This window comes from Pleurodeles waltl, chromosome 6 (genome assembly GCF_031143425.1).
Source record: "Pleurodeles waltl isolate 20211129_DDA chromosome 6, aPleWal1.hap1.20221129, whole genome shotgun sequence".
NCBI classification, from domain to species: domain Eukaryota; kingdom Metazoa; phylum Chordata; class Amphibia; order Caudata; family Salamandridae; genus Pleurodeles; species Pleurodeles waltl.
In genome coordinates this window covers 700,853,436-700,874,122 of record NC_090445.1, presented here as the reverse complement: position 1 = coordinate 700,874,122, position 20,687 = coordinate 700,853,436, and the positions used below count along the sequence as shown (strand labels likewise).

Sequence of the window (20,687 nt, the reverse complement as noted above, 5' to 3'; positions counted from 1 at the left end):
GAGGACATCCACCCCCCATTACACGATGCCTTCACACATAAGTCCATGCATTCATGGCACATGCATTGTGCCCACAGTGAACTCACCTGTTGGTCTGAAGGCCTATACAGCAGTCCGTACTGGGTTAGGACCCCATCCACCAGTCACTCCAACTCCCCTGAAGTGAAGGCTGGGGCCCTTTCCCCGGTCACACGGGCCATGGTAGGTTCCAGACACAGGTCACAGCAACACATGCAGTGTAGGTCCTCTCCTATGGAATGTCAGGAAACAAGTGAAGAATGTGAAATAAAATGACAGGCACGTCCACGGCGGTGCATACCGTCACCACCAGCGTAGATCCTCATTGGCCACTGTACCCCATAGAGCCCAATATAAACCAATGAGGACCTACCGCCACAGCGAACAACTTCGGCGGCATTACCTAACTTCCACCTGTCCCTCTGCACAGGACAGACAGCAGCTATTTCAGGGGGCTGAAAAGGCCTTTCGATTATTCCTGCGTCACAGGATATATAGGCACATACATTTAAATTACACTGTCCCAAAACATGATTGCACAATGTGGACTGCTGTTGTGGTATAGTTGTTCAAATTGTGACAGCCTACTCACTCTTGTGTCCTTTAGATACCTACCACTACAGATGAATGGAGATGGAGACATACCCCTGTGTACAGACCCCTGGTGGACTTTGCTACACTTGCGGACAGGTACATTATACTCACCTATAGACTGGTCAGGGCCACAATCACAGAGCTGTGTACCCAGTTGGAACCTTACCTGATTTCAGCTATCCCTCATCCAACTGGATTCCCGCCTCTTGTGCAAATTCTATCAGTGCTCCATTTCCTGGCAACTGGTTCTTTCTAAGTGACAGTGTGCTTGACAGCAGGAATGTCACAGCCAACATTCCCAATAGTGCTGGAAAGAGTCTTGTCTGCCCTGATAAAACACATGTACAACTACATTACTTTCAACCAGGTGGAGGATTTGGCCACTGTGAAGGCTGGGTTTTATGCAATGGGACATATCCCCAATACAATTGGGGTGATTGACGGAATACATATTGCATTTGTCCCCCCTCCCTGGTAAAATGAACAGGTGTTCAGGAATCGTAAGAGTTTCCACTCCATGAATGTTCAGATGGTGTGCCTGGCAGACCAGTACATCTCCCACGTCAATGGTATTCTGGGTTGGTGCATTATGCCTTTGTCCTAAGGAATAGCAGGGTCCCAAATGTGATGTCCCAACTACAGAGGCACAGGGTGTGGCTTATAGGTGAGCCTTGGTCCCCACCCAGTATATGTTGGTGTATGCCTATGCTGATGGCCATATAAGATACTGTGTGGCTAAATGTTGTCCCTCAATATTTGCAGATGACTCTGGTTACCCAAACCTATCATGGCTGCTGACCCCTGTGAGGAATGCCAGGACAAGGGCAGAAGAATGTTATGATGAGGCACATGGGCGAACCAGAAGGATAATTGAGGGGACCTTCGGCCTCCTGAAGGTCAGGTTCAGGTGCCTCCATCTGACAGGTGGATCCCTGTGCTACTCACCCAAGAAGGTCTGCCAGATAGTAGTGGCATGCTGCATGTTGCACAACCTGGCCCTCAGATGCCATGTACCTTTTCTGCAGGAGGAGAAGACTGGAGATGCCCCTGTGGCAGCAGTTGACCCTAAGGACAATGAGGATGAGGAGGCAGAGGATGAGGATGTGGACTACAGAACATTGGTGATATGTCAGTACTTCCAATGACACGCAGGTGAGATTGTGCAACTTCACATTTCTATGGCTATTGGTGTATTCTTTGTGGTATTGGCATGCTGGCGTTACCCACTTCTTTCCCCCACTTACTGTTACCTATGGATATTAATTTTTACTGATGTTGGTGATATGACAACAATGTCCTGATGTGATCACAACAGCCAGCAATAGGTCATTCATTCTATGCTCATACTATGTACAGTTATTTTGCAATGATTATAGCTGTTTCAATCGATACAAATTTACAATACATAAAATACTAGTAGTCGAGTTTTATCCAAGGGTGTTTATTGTTGTGCTAAAATATAGAGGGGAAAGTGCGATGGAATGGGGTGATGATGGAGGAAAGTCCACGGTATTGTTCCACTCTGTTTTGTAGCACAGGTGCAGTGTCCATGGGGACATAGGAATGGGAGCAATGCAAGCTCAATGTGGATAAGGTGACTGAGTGGGACACAGGTGGGACAATCAGGAGAGTATCATTTCCTGGTGGTGGTCTTGGCAAGTGTCCCTGGCTTCTGTCTGGTTCACAGGGAACGTTTGCCGGGTGGTCCACCTTCTTCAGGGGGAGGGATGCTGGTGGCCTGTGGGCTCTGTTGCAGGACCTCCTGGCCACTAGCGGCAGCGGAAGTGGAGGGCTGTTCAGATGTCTGGCTAGTGGTAGGGACCCGCTGGTGTGCTGTTGCCTCCCTCATGATGTTGGCCATGTCTGCCAGCACCCCTGCTATGGAGATCAGGGTGGTGTTGATAGCCTGCAAGTCCTCCCTGATCCCCTGATACTGTCCCTCCTGCAGCCGCCTGTTCTCCTGCGCGTTGTCTAGGATCTGGCTCATCGTCTCCTGGGAATGTTGGTAGGCTCCCAGGATCTCGGTGAGTGCCTCCTGGAGAGTCATTTCCCTGGGCCTGTCCTCCCCCTGGTGCACAGCAGTCCTCCCAGTGTTCCTGCTGGCCTGTGCCTCTGTCCCCTGAACGGTGTGCCCACTGCCACTGACCCCAGGTCCCTGATTGTCTTGTGGTTGAGGTGTGGCCTGGGGTCCCTGTACAGGTGGGCACACTGCTGACTGACGTGTCCTCGGGACAGAGGCGTGGGTACGATGGGTGGGTGCTGCGGTGTTGGTTCCTGATGAGGGAGGCTCTGTGGTGGTCTGTGAGTGGGCTTCGGTGACCGGCTGTCCAGTGGTCCTTGATGGGCCAGGTAGGTCGTCCAGATCCAGAAGTCTAGAATTACCGTTATCATTGGGGGCCTCTTCTGTTGGGGGACTGGATAGTGGTAGCACCTCCTCTCCACTGATATTGGCTGGGGTACCTCTGGGGATTTAAATGATGTATTATGCTTCAAGTGTATGACATTCGTACTTCTGTTGCTTCCCCTTTATGGTTGGTGTTACCCTGACAGCTTTTGCATGTTGGTGTATTGTAGGCTTGTTAGTTTCCCTATGCTGTGCATGATTTAGTGATGAGTGTCCATGCAGGGCTGGGAGGGGTGTCCATGCATTGGTACAGCAGGCAGGGCCTGGCATTGGGATTAGTGAGATGTGTAGGTGGAGTGTGTGGGATGTGGTGGAGTGATGGGAGTGAGGGTGAGGATGTGTGATGGCATGCAGGTATGGGGGTGATAATTGTAAAATGTTGACTTGCCAGTGTCCAGTCCTCTGCCAACTCCAGCGAGTCCCTCAGGATGCAGTATTGTCAGTACCTGCTCCTCCCATGCTGTGAGCTGTGGGGGAGGAGGTAGGGGTCATCCACCAGTCCTCTGTATGGCACGCTGGTGTCTTGCTGCAGTTGAACGTACCTTCCCCCGTAGGTCCTTCCACCTCTTCCTGATGTCATCCCTTGTTCTTGGGTGCTGTTTCAGGGCATTTACCCTGTTCACGATTCTCCGCCATAGCTCCATCTTCCTTGCTATAGATATTTGCTGTACCTGTGCACCAAAGAGCTGTGGCTCTACCCTGATGACTTCCTCTACCATGACCCTTAACTCATCCTCAGTGAAACGGGGGTGCCTTTGTGGTGCCATGGGTGATGTGTGATGTGTGTTGATGAGAGTGTGTTGGGTAAAGTGGTGGGGTGTGTGATGTGGGATGTTTGAGGGGCCTATGGGTGTATATGGTGTGTGTGTCTAGTTGTCTCTGTGCTGTTCTTCTCAGTCTCCTGGTGGCAACTGTTGTATGTAAGGGGTTGTGGGTAATGTGGGTCTGTGTTTTATAGTGGTGTCGGTGTGTGGGTGTGGTGTGTGTGTACATGTGTCAGGTGTGTGTATTTGGTATTGTCCAATGTAGTGTTGTTTTGTATGTGGGTGTCCATTCTGAGCACAACATGTGTACCGCCAATGGATTACCGCTGTTGAATATCCACCGTAGTGATTAGTAGGTCATAATGTGATGGGCGTTGTTCTGTTGGCTTAACGGTATGGGTTTTGGTACCGCCACTTTAGCACTTACCTTTGGGCTGGCGGATTTGTGTATGTGGCTGTATTCTGTCGGATTGGTGTGTGCCATAATATGGTCAACGGATATACACCAGCGCGGCGGTAAGTTGGCTCTCCGTCAGCGTGGGGGTAAACGGGATTTACCACCAATGTCATAATTAAGGCGTTAGTATTTTCTTTCATGTGTGTGGGTACTGTGTGACTACAGTGGTATTGCATGAGCTCTGTATGTCTCCTGGATAAGCCTTGGCTGCTCAGCTACAGCTACCCCTAGAGATCCTGACTTCTAGACACTGCCTACATTTCACTAATAAGGGTGAACTGGACCTGGTATAAGGTGTAAGTACCATAGGTACCCACTACAAACCAGGCCAGCCTTATACAATATGCATAGATCCACAAACTTCTTACCACTCCAGGAGGAAGGATAAATATGGCAGAGCTGCACCCACACCTCAGTTCCCTACAAGGAACAACATCAGAAGAAGAACGACTGCCCTGCTGGACACCTGACCTGCACCTGGACACTGCACTCTGAACGACTGCACCAGCTGCGCACTTGGGCTTCACCACAAGAAGGATTTTGCTAACCAGAGTCCCCTGTATCGAATCCTGAAGAAACTGACCAGCTGACCACTGTCCAGTGGTCATCTTGGAGTTTGAGCTAAGTGCATTCTGGGAGTTGGAGTCCTAGCCCTCAAGAAGCAACTCAGGGCTTCTGGAACTTTGGGGTGAGCTGTGGACTCCTAAAGCATCTTTAATTACATTCTGGAAGAAGATCTAGAAGTTTGGAGAAGATTGGAGAACTTTTGGTAAAAAGCTCCATAAAGGGACCTACCCGCCATCGAGAGTTAAGATGACTTACGTTGACTGCTTCCTAGCCTGACTTGCAGGTTCGCCCCGCTGAAAAGCTCCGGAGCCCCAGACTTCCAGGATTTCACCAGGGGCTCCTGGAAAGGCAATCCGATGATGTTGATTTGAAATCGGCTCTGACGCCAGAGACGGAAAGCTCAAAAAATGTGACTAAGTATTTTGCATGTTTGTGGGGATTTGCGTAAACAATTACACAAATCCGGCGCAAATAGAGTATAAATATGCCATTTTGTCTCCTAAGTTAAACCTCACTGCTCATTACCAAGCTACCAAGAGTGGACCGAGGTTTAATTTATTGACACCTAACTGAACCCAGTGGTTATTAGTGGACTATTGTTAAGTGTAGGTACTTACTTGCCCTTACCAATAATACACTTTCCAACACAGAGTCACCAGTAAAAGGCAGAATTTGGAATGGAACTAAATTGGGAGGCTGCCAAGGGAGCACTCTATCTGTGCCTGCTACTGCTTGTGCTTTCTCTCTGGGTTAGGCTAACCTGCTACTGTTGTCCCGCTGGACATTGTGTGCTTGTGAAGGGACAGCATGACTATCATCATCATCTCCCTGGAATCACTGGAAGAGCAGTCATCGAATGGGACTCTGCCAACTGAAAAATCACTTACATAATCAGCTCCATTGTCCTTTCCCTCAGATGCTCTCTCAGTATCTGCTGTCTCGTCTCTGTTATTGCCTTAGAACTGTCCTCTGTAACCCGAGTTAGGGATTGAGCAGCAGTCATCCAATGAGATGCCATCTCTGCTACTGGTTAAACTGTCCTTCTAAACACTATCCTAAGTAGAAGGCAGATATGTTGTTCGTAAAATGTTGGTGGGTGAGTGTGTGAGAGATGTGTGCAGCAGTAAATAATGTTGATCACCTTAGTTTTTCTCCTTCCCTCAATCAGCAGGTTCTCCAAAGACACTGATGAAAAACAATGAAGACACATGCACAAACTAATACTTCACCACACCACATACCCGTCATCACAACCTTTAGGGCTGGTGGTGCCAAGAGCTGCAATCTTTTTTGACACTCCTCCTCCCCTGACCTCAACTTTGGAATCCCTCACTACCACACAGCAAAAGTGCCCCTTATCTTTCCATAGCCCCCTCACACTAATACCAACTGGCTTTACTAATCTAATTGCTATCCACATAAAATACAGATCTGTTCTTTCCAGCATGCATAATAACCTTCTGTGCTACTTGATGGTGTCAAAACTGTCATTAAAGTCTGATCTCTCTCTCAAGCAGGAACAGAATTGCATGAGTTATCTTGACATTTTTATTGCTACCTGAAAGCTGTAGAATTATATATATAGATATATATGTATGTATCTGTTACTCTCTTTATATATAGAGTGTCTCTCACTCTTTCTCTGTCTCGCTCACTCTCTAAATATTTACATATATATATATATATATATATATATATATATATACATATATATATATATATACATGTACATACATATATATTTTTTTATTTCATATGCATCTCTTTTATTTATATGTGTGGTTAGGAAATAAAATTCAGAAGAACCTTAGAAATTCAATTAAAGAACCAAAGTTTACAGGGATTTTATAATTAGGCTCACATGTTAAACCTACCAAACCACTGAAATGTACATGTGATAGTCAGAGTTATCTCAAGTAACTATAACTTGCGCCCCCACCATGCACAGCTTTTTCATCAAAAATGTTACTGCTAATATTACATTGAATTGTCAATGATGTTATCAAGAATGTCCTGAGTGCCATAATTTGTGGGGTAATTAGCATTGCAGTGAATTTCCACTTTTTTTCATATAACATCATTTTCATTACTATACGGTAATCCAACCACAGCAGAAGGCTGTGCATGGTGGCAACTGGCTAAAGGGCCTGCAGCCAGCCCCCATAATTACCAAAACCCATGCTGCACATGGCTGAGGGCCATGTGCAGCACATGGTTGGGCACAGGGGCTGGCCTAGGGCTAGGCCCTATGGCAAACCCCTAACCACCCAACCCCAAACTGAGTACAGCATTTGGCGATGCACAGCAGTAGTTGGCTGCAGGTCTGCATACCCTCCTCCTCCAGTCAATTTTGGTCCCTGGGATCACATTCCCTGGGGCCCAGCATTCTAAAATGCTTTTTTTTGGTGCAGGTGGTGCTGCGCAGGCCACCTCCCCTGGCCGATCTCGTCCCAGGGACTCCATCCCTGAGGTTGTGTCTAAATATATATTTTGTTTTCTGGGGAGTGGTGTTGCGTACCACCCTCCCTAGCCAATCTCGGCCCTGAGGACCCTATCCCTCACAGCCCAGCCATGTGACCTGGGTGTCCCCCAGGGTATCAAGTGACAATGCCGGGGATCAGAGGGGGAGTCTGAAGAACCCCTGTGGTCCCAAACAGCTACCCACCTCCTGGGGAGAAGGCATGGCTGGAATGGAGAGGGAGCTGCTGTGAGAGCAATGTTTTCTCTGTTTCCCTGCCTGCATCTCCGTGGGCAGAAACACACAGGGAACTTCCATTCGCATGAAGTGAGAGCTGTTTGACAGCTCTCACTTCATCCATATAGAGTGTTTCCAGTGGTTTGGGCACCATCCCTAATCCAAATCCCTATGAAAAAAATTAATAGGGAAAAAGTGTTTTGTCAGCCACTGCTCTTTCTTCAAAGAAATATGCTGGTTATTCGTGTTGCCCGTGGAAAGTTTTGGGTTCATCTGTTAAGTGTGGCCAAGAAAAAGAGGGAGTAAAAAAACATGCGTTTCTCTTGTTAGTTCCCATAGGAGTTTTGAACATGACTACGCTCCAAACCACTGAGGAGAATTTCACCAAATTTGGCAGAAAGGTAGCTTTTGGTACACAGATTATGCTTTTAGTTATTTAATGTAAAACTGTTCAGAGGTTTACGAGAAATTATGGAAAACCAAATTTTACATTTAGGGATGCGGACCATTGTAACATTTTTTTGCAATTAATGCAATGAATTTGCGGATGTGCGTACCAACAGTAATGCTGTGATTCGCTTGTCTCAACCTGACCAGACAGTTGCGGCTGCCATTTTAGGTAATGGCACATTGTCCCACCGGGGCTGAAAAATAAAATGAAAAGTGGCATAAGGGTTCAGGTTTGAGGTACCTGGACCCCAGGGCTGTGATATAGGGGTCTTTGAAGTTGAAATTATGACCTTAAGATTACTTTTTTCACGTCAAACTATATTTGCAAATAGGTGGTGACACTCAGCGTGCCCCCATGTAATGTTGCAACGAATTTGCAAATATTGTTAAAAAAACTCATTCATACACTAAATCATTCACTCATAGAAGCAGACAGACACTCATACACCCAATCACAGACCCACTCAGAGAGTCATACACTGCTTAATTTCTATGGTTTTCTGTGAGTAAATTGAGAACCTAACTATAAGGTCTCTTTAACCTTTAGTTTTTTTAATGAATTGCTATTTTTGTTTTTCAGTTCTATTTCCTAACAATAAAGTCCTTCTAACCTTTTTTTTGGTCCCTCTCTCAATATATATATATAGATAGATAGATAGATAAATAGACATATAGATATATCTATATATATATCTATATATATGTATCTATATCTATCTATCTATCTGTCTGTCTATCTATCTATCTATATATATATATATGTATATATATATATATATATATATATATATATATATTTAGAGTGAAAAAAATCTGCCTCTCTCTCTATGTGTGTGTCTGTATTTATTAATATATATACTTTGCATCTGAGGATTTTTTGAACCCCTACCTGGTGATGGCCATTGGTTGTCAGACTCACAAGGGAGGGTCTGATTGTGATGCACATTGGCCGTCACATGCGCTAAAGCGGTCAAAGTGTTTCTTGACAAAAATGTAAATGCATTCAACAAAGAAAAGGAATGGGGGTGTTCAAGGTTACTATTGTACATGGACCACATTCTAATGTCAGAGAGGTAAGTGAATTTGAAAATAGCTGGCTAGCATATACATGCTTGTGCTACTAGACCACTCAATGGGCCAAATGAAAGGAGATTGATCAGATATACAGTTAAAGCCTGTGAAACATCTCTGCCTCTGTTAAATGCCATTAATTGTCTAGATAACATGGTGAGGGCTAGAATACTTCTAAGGCTCTGGCTTGGTTCGTTAATAGAGAGAAAGGCTCTAAAGCCATTTGGTGGTTAGACATTTTCATGGAAGTTTGGTTACTAGTGAACCCGATATTAATGCAATAGTCGATGAATAATATAGCAACCTGTATTCTCAACAGACTTGGGACCAGGCTCCTAGCATTCAGCCCTCCTCAGGGAAGTGTGTGATTCCTTGTGCCTGTTGATCTCCATTGAGGAGAAACACATATGAATCTCAAGGTAGGGGCAAAGCATTCATGGGCTGGAAGTTTGAGCACTGAATTGCAGACTGTGTAACTTCAAGCTTCAATCGCTGCTCATGTAGCATGCCTCTGTAGTGAACTGAAGGCCTTGAGGGGCTATTGGCTATAGCAAGTATTTTGTCATCTAGAACTCAGCAAATGCCAAAAAGGGATAAAAATGTGTTTGAATGGTGACATCATATAGTTAACGTAGATTTTTGAAGTTCCCAAAGGACACTTAAAAGGTCATGAATAGGAGAACTCTGCCTGTGTAAAATCTCAAACCCTTTTTTGTACTTAAACATAGCATTACATTTGAACACGCATAGGGCCTTATTATGATTTTGGTGGACGGAAAAGCCTGCCTGCCAAACTCCCAACAGGTAAGTTGCCACCATTTTGGCAGCCTCCCCACTAGGCCCATTATGAGTTTCCTGCTGGGTCATCAGACAGAAACCTCAGTTTCCACCCTCTGGCCCAGCAGGAAATGGCCTACAGCATTGTCTCTGGATCAGAATAGAGCTGCTGTCAATGCTGTAGTGCACAGTGTGCACCAGCAGCCTTGCAATGTTGACTGTCTGCAAAACATTGCAATGGTGCTGGCAGGGGGGCCCATGCATTGCCCATCCCAAGAGCATTCTGCGGGGACACCCTTGGGGCCTCTTGCACCCCTTCTCTGCCAGCCTTTTCATGGTGGTGCTACCACCATGAAATCACTGGTGGAGGACAAAGTCGGAATCCCCAGGGCAGTTATGCCTTGGCAGATTAGGACCACCATGACGGCCCGTCCGTCGGGACAACTAATCCTGATGGTGCTGGTAGGCCGACCATGGCACAATCACCGTGGTTGGAATGTGGCACTCGGACCGTCGCATTGGCGACGGTTCGACCGCCACCGCAAACTTATCAGTTATGAGACCGCCAGGTTCGTGATGAGGTCTATAGTGTTTTTATCAAGATGATTTTCAAGTTTATATTATAAATGTAATGCGGTAGGCTTGAAGCACAGCTGTTTTTATCTCTGCTACAATAACTGGTGTATTTTTAGGGGGGAATACGTACTGTCAATATATAGGTTTGTACAGGGCATGGAGGAAGTTCATAAGAGTGCTTTTGCAGAACAAGGCTATTACCTTCCTGTTTTTGCATATGGCATATCACCCAACCCCCATGTGATTTTGGTAGTTGACCAGGGCCACAGTATTTGTAATATCTAGGCACATGCATGATGAAACATCTCAAGTTACCACTATGCACTCAGATATTCATAAACAAGCAGCTATGGGATTATTTGCATACAGATTTAAGACTATAGTGCTGAAATCAACTGGTTTTATAGTAAATGTTTTAATTATTTTCTTCTACTGAGTTATGAGTCACCTTGTATATTTTATACTGTTTAATATTTAAATGAGCAAAAACAATAAATGAATTTACGTACTCACTAGTTGTTCAAAGGGTCTCAATTGTGCATGAGTGTCCCCACTTGTTATGCTACAAAAAACACTGGTCATTGTTGATGCCAAAATCATGACCAACATTCTTGCACTTAGGTTGGCTCCATTGTAGCTGAAAGTGGGGCACCCAAGCCCCAGTGATTTTGTCTCAGAACTCCCTGAGGTTCCCTAAAGTGTGGACTTCTCCTGTACCCTCTTGCACAAAACAAACACAACCAAATTTGCAAAACACAGACCATTATAGCAGATCATAGAAATCTAGAGCTGATGTGCTTCTTTTGGAAGATAAGTTCCTAAAGGTTACATGAAAAACCAAAAGCAGGAAAACAAGGAAAAAGACGATCGCAAACAGCCAGTCCTAGTGCCATAGAGCAGGTTGGTGGACATGTAGTAAAAGCAAAAAGTGCATTAGATTGACCAGTTGAACTTTACATCAATTGTGAGTGGGCTATTAATCACCACTCCAGGGATTGCTCAAAAAATACCTCCTATTGCCTGCCTACTGGCAAATAAATTAAACAACCTCCAAGGTACCTAAAAGAGAAAAGCCAAAAAACAGAAAACGTTATGTCTGATCACAATTTGTACAGTACTGCGGTAACTGTAAAATCAGAAGTGATTTTACCATTGCTGTGAATCCCCATCATTACTGTGCAATTACAAGTAAAACCCATGGAATGGCGAATTACCATGTGGGATTGATTATTGCACTCGTAAAAAACATATATATTTCCAGAATGCATGTGGGTTTAATACATACATATTCTGCCTGCTCTGAGCAGATGGTAAATTTATGCTGGAACCTGTGGCTGGTGTGAGGGACGAGAAATGGAATGATGAGATTAGGGAAGGCAAGGCAAGGATGTATTTCTGCAGAAGGGCGGTTAGGTTTGGCTTTGGGTGCAGCAAAGGCCTAATGCATTTTTTCCAGTTGGAATTACCAGCCAGAAAAAATCAGATAGGTACTACCCATCTCAGAAAAACTGGGTGTGGAAAAACCTACCCACTTTGAATCAGGCAGAATCAGAATAGCTACCTAGGAAGCTTCAAAGTTATTGTAGGGTCCCTCCAGCCCTGGATTATTTAAATGATTACGACACACACAGAGGTCTATAGCAGACATCTTTATTCCTCAGCATACAATCAAATACTGCACTCAGATTAAGTCATAACTGTTACTAACCACACACTAACTCCTCCCTGCAAGTTATGTAATTTCTCTAACGGGCCTGTTTAGAATTTCAAGGGTTCTAGCACACATAGTCACATGACACTACACCCCCCTTGTTAAATAAACAAAAAATGATAAACAACAGCCACATTATATTTCTTCATTAAGTCATCCAGTGTTTGACAATTCAGTCTTGTTTTACAGATCAACTAATACCAGAAAAATGTGGGGAAGACTGTACCCCTGGATGGGATTGCCACTTTAACAGTTACTACAAATACATTCCAAATGCGAAGAGCTGGACTGATGCTGAGGTAAGACACAGGAAAGCTCTCTACATTCTGCCCAGTTTCCCCATTAATTCTCTTTACCTGTTATTTATCTATTCACCTATATCTTACCCACACTTTAATTTATCCAGCTCCTGTTTTGTCAAACAATCTGAAATCCTCTCCTGGCATTTTTCAAGAGCTTGCTGTTGTAAAAAAACAAAAACGATGACCCTGACAAGCTGGGTGTTTTCCCCCAGATTCTTGGTGTCATTTATATTTTATTCTGTTTGGGGACTGTCAGGCTTTTTTTGTGATTTCAAACAGGAAAAATGTACCTCTGAATGTCCGCCCTGTTTAGGATGGACATTCTGAGGTAGATTCATGAGCAGTAAAATTAGGATCTGTTTGACTCTAAATATAGCTTGTAAGCTGTCATTTTGGCTGACAGGGTACTCTGCCATGTCTGTGTTGGAGTATCCTGTCCTCCAAACTCTAAACGAAGCCCATTGTGGTGAGGTGTTTTCTAGAGTATCGCTCTCTGAATAGTCAATGTATTGGATATTATTTGTAAATCTCCGGTCTAATTGAATAGGGTAGCGTATTTAATATCTGCTTGTTAATTGAAATACATTAAAAGAGTAGGCAGGATAATCACGACCTGCCAGACTGAACAGCAAGACCTGCTTTTGCTTTATGCTAATACTACTCTTGCAAGTAATATCACATTCAGATACTGAATATGTGTTCTTTATTTGGTGTTTTGCATTGGACGGAGTAGTGTGGGGAGCCTTAGATTCTATCCTCATAAAGTTCCCAAAGCAACTCTCTTTCTTCATGTAGACAAGATAAAGATATTTAATGAACTGAAACGTGTCTCTGTCTTGGTAGGAGACTGACAGAGGTACATAAAAAAATAATGGTAGTCCCCCATGAAATGTATGTAATAAGGTAAACAAAAATGTCAATGAAGCATTGCATTGCAGTGCCCATGGCTTTGTCTGTTTAAAGAGATCAATAATGGCTGCATGTAATCATTTCACAGTTATACAAGGTTTATGGGTTTTATCCCCTTTTAGTGACATACTGGCACTGTCAGACCATCTAGATTTTTATTGATTTACAGTGAATGTAGCCCTGCAACTCCTCCTATCTGCCACACGACTGTGAGGATGCGCTCCAAAGAGCACATAAAAAATATGAAATTGGGGTATAAGTTGTGGGTTATTAGTTGAAGGAAGTGAGTAACCACCTCATGCAATAACCATAACCCATGTCAGGGTGAACCCTTAAAGTCACTACATTAACCTGAGCTATGGCACAGAGAAGACAGGCTTAGCTTAGAATAAAGTGTTTATGGAATACCAAAACAAAAAAAAAAAAAAAAAAAAACCTCATCAAAATCCCCCAAAAATTCAGCAAAAATACTGTAAATTTTAACAAATAAAATGAGTGCACCAAAATGACAAAGATTCAATAGGGGATACCGGATGTATTAATTTCTAAAGTTAAAATCTAAAAATATTGCTAAAAGTGTAAAGTGGACTGTCGGTCATCCGGCTGTGCTTGACTGTTACCTAAATGCAAGTTAAGGCTGAGTGCAATGGATCTCAGGTCAGATAGAGAAACTAGGGGCTTCATTTACAAGGTCTTTGCGCCACTGTTGTGTCATTTTGTTTAGATGCAGCAGTGGCGTTAGCTGTCTTTCACACTGCTCCAGATTTACAAACTGATGCATTCAGCCCAATCCATTAGTTTGTAGACCCTTGCATTACATTATACCTGCACCAGGTATGATGTATGCAGGGTAGGCATTCCCACGGGAAAAGCCACACAGAATTGATGCAGGTCAATTTACAAAAGTTCACTGTATCATTCTGCGACTTCACTGTATCAGAACTGTACTGCCTGCTCAGAGCAGGCTTAAAATGAACGCAGGGCTTTTCTCTATGGGGCGTCCTCCCATTGCTGGAGAAGTGTAATATTTTTTACACTAGTCCATCAATGCTTGAGTTTAGCACCAACAGATGCATCGGAATTTCTGACGCATCTGTGAAAACATGCACCATGGAGCTCTGTATTGTAAATACAGCTATCCATGGTATTGTTAGAGGAGCGTAAGGCAGTATAACAAATCTGACGCTTGGGGCCAGTGCGTCATATTCATGTAAATGATGACCTAGGTTCTGGAGTGCTGGGCATATTACAAATTACATATTACATATTACATATTATATATTACATATTACAAATATCACTGCCGGTCTCCGATCCCCCTGCCGCTGCCTCTCCTGCGGCCCCGCCCCCTGTACACACCCATTGACCCTCTCTCCCTCCTCCCAGCTGCTCCACCTTCCCACCCCACCCTCTTAATGGCAGCTGCTAGCACGCTGGAAGCGTGCCAGAGGCAAGCCCGTCGGCGCCCGTCCACGCCCGGACTGCACCCAGTGCCAGTCCCCCTGGCCCCCCAGTCCAGACCCCCCCAGACAACACTATTCCACAGACACACTCCGCTCCCTTAACCCAGGAACACGCCCCGCATGCACCTGAACCAACCCCACACACACACAAGGACCCTTCACCTGTTATGCCTGTTGTTTTTCCTGCTCTACCTCTCACACCTCTGACACCCACAAGCCACAAACCACCCCCACAACAAACACCACAACCTCAATACAACAGGCTCACGCACAACCCCCACACACCCCAACAGGCCCCACCTCAAAAAAAAAACCAAACCCCAACACACTCCACTACAATACCTTCAAAACCCACAGGCACCCACACCAACACCACCGCACAACACAACAACAACACCCCCACAACTATCTCAACTGCCTACTCCTCAACACCCGATCCCTACATAAGCACGCCATAGAACTCTGGGACCTCATCACATCACACTCACCTGACATCGTCTTCCTCACAGAAACCTGGACAAACCACTCATCTGCGCCCCACATAGCCAGAGCCACCCCTGACGGATACAAACTCCAAAGCAAAGACCGCCTAAACAAACCAGGGGGTGGCATTGCCATCCTGCACAAAGACACCATCAAGGTCACCACCAACACACACAACACCCTTGTCAGCGCAGAACACATGCACTTCCTAATCCACATAAACAATAACACCACCCTCAGAGGCACACTCATATACAGACCCCCAAGGGCCACGCCCCCCTTCTGCGACACCATCGCCGACACCATCAGCCCTCACGCACTCATCTCCACAGACTACATCCTCCTCGGTGATTTCAACTGTCACCTGGAGAACCCCCAAGACCACAACACCTCTTCCCTCCTAGACAACCTCACCAACCTCGGACTCAAACAACTGGTTACAGCACCCACCCACTCAGCAGGACACACTCTATACGCAATCTTCACTTCAAGCCAGCACATAACCTACACCCATACCACCGAACTCCACTGGACCAACCACCACTGCCTCCACTTCTCCTTCGCCAAATCCCCCTCACAGCACCAACTACACACCATGCCCTACCGCTTGTGGGACAAGATCCCCTCAGAACACCTGAACTCCTAACTGGCACAGAACCCCCCCCGCCCACACCAACAACCCCAACACTGGTGCCCTCAACCTCACAAATTGGATAACCACCTGCGCAGACACACTCGCCCCCTCAGAAAAAACATCACCACTGCAACATCAAGAACGCCCCATTGTTCATCACTGAACTCCACGACTCCAAACGCAAATGCCACAAAGCTGAGAAAGCCTGGCGACAGGAACACTCAATCAGTAACTTCTCCACCCTCATAACCACCATTCGCACTCACCACCAACTCATACGCACCACCAAAAGAGCATACTACAAGCATCCCCCCCTTCCAATCCACCGCCACCAAAATCATCTGCGGTGTCCCCCAGGGATCCTCCCTCAGCCCCACCCTCTTCAACATTTACATGACCCCGTTCGCCAACATCCTCCGACTGCACGGAATCACCACCCTCTCCTACGCAGACGACACCCAACTCATCATCTCTCTCACCCACAACTCTACTACTGCCAAAACCAACCTCCACTCCGCACTCCTTGACACCGCAGCCTGGATGACAGCCAACCATCTCAAGCTCAACTCCAACAAAACCAAAATAATCATTTTTGGACCCAACAAAACCATATGGGATGACTTCTGGTGGCCCACCACCCTAGACCTCGCTCCCACCCCTGCTAACCACACACGCAACCTCGTTATCATCCTTGACCCCTCCCTCTCCATGACCCAGCAGATCAACGCCGTCACCTCCTCCTGTTTCAACACCCTCCGCCCGCTGAAAAATACCTTCATATGGATTCCCTTAGAGACCAGAAAGACCGTCACCCACGCACTCATCAGCAGCAGGCTAGACTATGGTAACGCCCTTGATGCCGGCATCACACTCAAACTCAAACACAAACTCCAGAGAATCCAGAACACAGCTGCATGCCTCATCCTAGATCTTCCTCGCCAAGAACACATCTCACCACACCTCAGATCCCTTCACTGTCTCCCCATCGACAAGAGGATCACCTTCAAAATCCTCATCCACATGCTCAAATCCCTCCACAATGACGGCCCAACCTACCTCAACCATAGAGTGAACTTCCACACTCCCATCCGCCACATCCGATCTGCCGACCTTGCCACAGTCCCCCGCATCAAACGCACCACCACAGGAGGCAGATCCTTCTCCTACCTTGCTCCCAAGGCCTGGAACTCCCTCCCCACCAACCTCCGCAAGACCCAGGATTTCCTGAGCTTCAGAAGAAAACTGAAGACATGGCTGTTCGAACAGTAACCTCCTCCCCCCCCAGCACCTTGAGACCCTAGTGGGTGAGTACCGCGCTTTATACATTTTTTGATTGATTGATTGATTGATTGTTTCAACAACATGGTTTATGTTTTGCCCTTCAGCAATCCACAATTATATCTTTGACCAAGATGTCAGTGAGTTGAGTCCTGTAGAGAGATTTCCTGACAAAATGGGGATAAGAAACACATTGAGGCTCTGATGAGAACGGTGTCATCGAAAAAATATGTGAATCAGCCTTCTAAGAGCAATACACTGAGAAAAATAAATTATTTAATCTGTTAAAATGAGACCATTTTGGATCCATCCATTCTTTTTATTTTTCCCCTAGAAGTAAGCCAGTAGCAAAAATATTTGTGAAAAGGTCAGTCAAGGCATGTAAGACATCTAGCCTACACAGACATTCTCCCTCTGTTGTTACAAATATGAGCATTATCATGGCGCCTCTTCAAATTGAGGCATTGTGCAAACCAATTCCTGCTTCTGTTTGTTGTGAACCTACTGTGGTTTGTGAAAATCGCTTTGCCATATTGGCTGAGCCAGATCTTGTTTATCCTGCTAATCTCACCAATGCAAATAGCTCCTCCTCTTCTAAAAATGTCACCCAACAAAATCCGTTCTACTGATATAGTTGAGGTCATGAATGACCTTAAGATCGGCATAGCAGAACTCAGGGCACAGGTCAAAATAGTAAATAACCAGCCTGCAGCACTTATACAGCTGCTTTGCCTAAATCATCAACCTACCATAGGTGATGATAGTCAAGGTACAATAGACAAGAACTGCCTTTAGCTTTTTGATGGCCACTCGGAATATCTGAATCCAACTCAAGAGGTGATGTCACCATGGAGGAAAACTCCTAGTACTGACAAAAGTTAGACTGCATGTAGAAACCCATTTCTTATTCCCTACAAAATATCCCACTCGTCTATGAAGGCTGACAGGATTGCTGTTGCACACTGGCCTGAATCTGCTGCTCAATATCCATTAGAACATGGCACTACCACTAGCCCACGACTTAGTCTTGTTCATCTTGCCAGAAAACACCTCTTAAACCCTTTTGGGATTATAATCTTGGTTCAGGTGAGGTTGTATATATGCACAATGTGGGCAGATTTTCACATCGAACAATAGAAGATAGAGATTCTTTGAATAGCAAAGTGATCTATTGTAATGTTCATAAATGCATTTTAATGATTTGCTTAGACGTTGTGAGGGACACACGCTGCTCAGTGCCCGCAGGCAAATTTGATTATGTTGAAATATTATTGTCATCAAGAGCCCTGGCTGACGGGCTAATAACTTTGGAGGCTCAGTCATATGTCCTGTACCCACAACTGTTTGTTTGAGGTACCTATGCCTATGGCAAGAGATGAATGTCAAGATGTTGAAATCATCACCCCAAGACCTTTCAGAGGAACCTTATTCAGTTGTGGAAAGAGCAGATTGACTATGTACAGTGGTATTTCGGGAACCTCCTTCATTACCTCTCACTAAAATTTATGATTAATGTAATATAATTTCCTGGAACATTGATGGCCTGAAATCTAAATTGTTAGATACAAGCTGGGGGAATTTTATTGAGACATTAGACATTTGTCTATTTCAGTAAATTTGGAGCATGGAGGCAGATTATAGATCCGGTTTAATTGCTTTTGTATTGAAGCTATTTAGCAGGGGAAAAGGAGACCAGTAGGTGGGCTAATGAGCTGGATGAATACTAAATTTCATTGTAGAATCAGGAGACTTTCTATTAACTTCTCTGATATTCTTAACCAATTGATCAATTCAACTGGCTGTAAGAATCTTTGTATTTTCAAAATTTACCACATGAACAATGATCAAAATAAGGAGTCCAGTATGCTTACTTGCCTTAAGTCTTATAATTATTGCAACCATTCATTGGGGCCTGTGATAGTTGCAGGTGACTTCAATGACACGTTTCAGCCATTTGATAATTCAGAATCCACCAATACATAGGAAGAAGATGCCATATGGGGTAATCTAAAACTACACTGTGCACCAGCCCTTTCTACCGAACTATTGGGGATTAAAATTAATTTGGGTCTTAGAACCTGCAATGGCCTTTCCCCCTCTGATGTAGTAAGTGTTTACTCTTTTAAGTGGTTAAATCTATCAAGTAGAATAAACTAAATTATGATTGCTATTCAGTTGTTACGATACACGATTTACATGAAGATCCTCAAGAGATTTGACAGCGACCACAACTCCCTAGGCCTAACAATTAAAATAAACTTTTTTCAATTACCTACTATGTACATAATTCTACACTCTTTGGCAAGATAAGTCTCTTGAATAATAAAGCGCATTAAAGTGGCCCCATCTAAAGTCAAACTAAGTTTAATGTCCCAAATCTACAGCAAAGTGACAGATACCATTGAACAAATGGGAAACAGAGGAACGTCTCATTGAAGTATCGCAAAGATTTATTTGATTATCTTCTTAAGTCCTTCACTGGGAAATGAAAAGACACATCTAAAAAGAAACCCAACCACCCTTGGTACAACAAACATTTTAGTATAGCTGAGACAGCCTTAATAAAATCTATTAAGGACAAAGATCAGGCACACATACATTTGACAAGGAGAAATAATCATTTAGAGTTATCCAAAGATCTAATTGGGAGACTTAAATATGGAATGACCTGATGATCACAACCAGAAAAGGAGATAATTACTCATTTTTAAACATAGCAGTTCATGGTAGCAGTTGGAAATTGGGTTATTAGTTGTGTGGCCAGCACAAATATTAGTTCTGCAGTTGTCTTGAGTGGGAACCAAACACCCCATTGTAGCGTTTGTGTCTCACAGGATAGCGAGGTGGAGCAGTTGAAGGCCTACTCCATGGAGATGGTGTTGGTTAGCAATCTCCAATCCCTGGCATGCAATAACAACACCCAATAAATGATTGTCCAGTCAGCCCTTTTTTTTTTAGAAAAGAGAATACATTTACTATGCACACACTACTAAAGACTACGCAATAATTTACAAATATACATTGATAGATGGTACATACCATGGCTGGCCTTGTACAACAACTGGTGGCCCCTTAAGGGGTTCACCCAAACACTTGAAGAGTGTTCATACAATCATGGTGTAAAAAGGATATTACCTTGGCATGAAACATTGTCATCATTTAAATAATGATGGATCAATTAAACATATGCAATAATCATAAAACTTATGCAATAATCATGTAAACCCAATAAAATCATCTATCAGAAATAAACCTTGCATTTGGACATTCTTTCTACATTGTAATGGTCGGATCAGCCCAGAGAGGGTAGCACAATAACAATAACAGTTTTATAAAGCATTGTAATAAAAAAACGTATTCAACTCCTAGAAGGGTAACCACATAAGATGTCATTGAAAGGCAATTACATCCAAAACATTACAGTATAATTATATATTCAACCCCTAGAGGACACAATGCACACATTCTCAAGCCTTCAAGGCCCACAAATAACAACTACTCCCAGCTGAATGGCAAAAGCTGCAGCTATAGGAG

At 44.4% G+C, this 20,687-nt stretch overlaps 1 protein-coding gene across 1 annotated transcript in view; it reads left to right on the top strand.

Annotated features, from left to right (window-relative positions):
- LOC138302025 (lectin-like) overlaps positions 1 to 20,687 on the top strand; it is a 157,034-nt gene that overhangs the window by 14,846 nt on the left and 121,501 nt on the right. Inside the window, exon 2 of the mRNA XM_069242442.1 lies at positions 12,274 to 12,383. Within this exon, the coding sequence (XP_069098543.1) occupies positions 12,274 to 12,383 (110 nt within the window). The remainder of the gene's footprint in view (positions 1 to 12,273; positions 12,384 to 20,687) is intronic.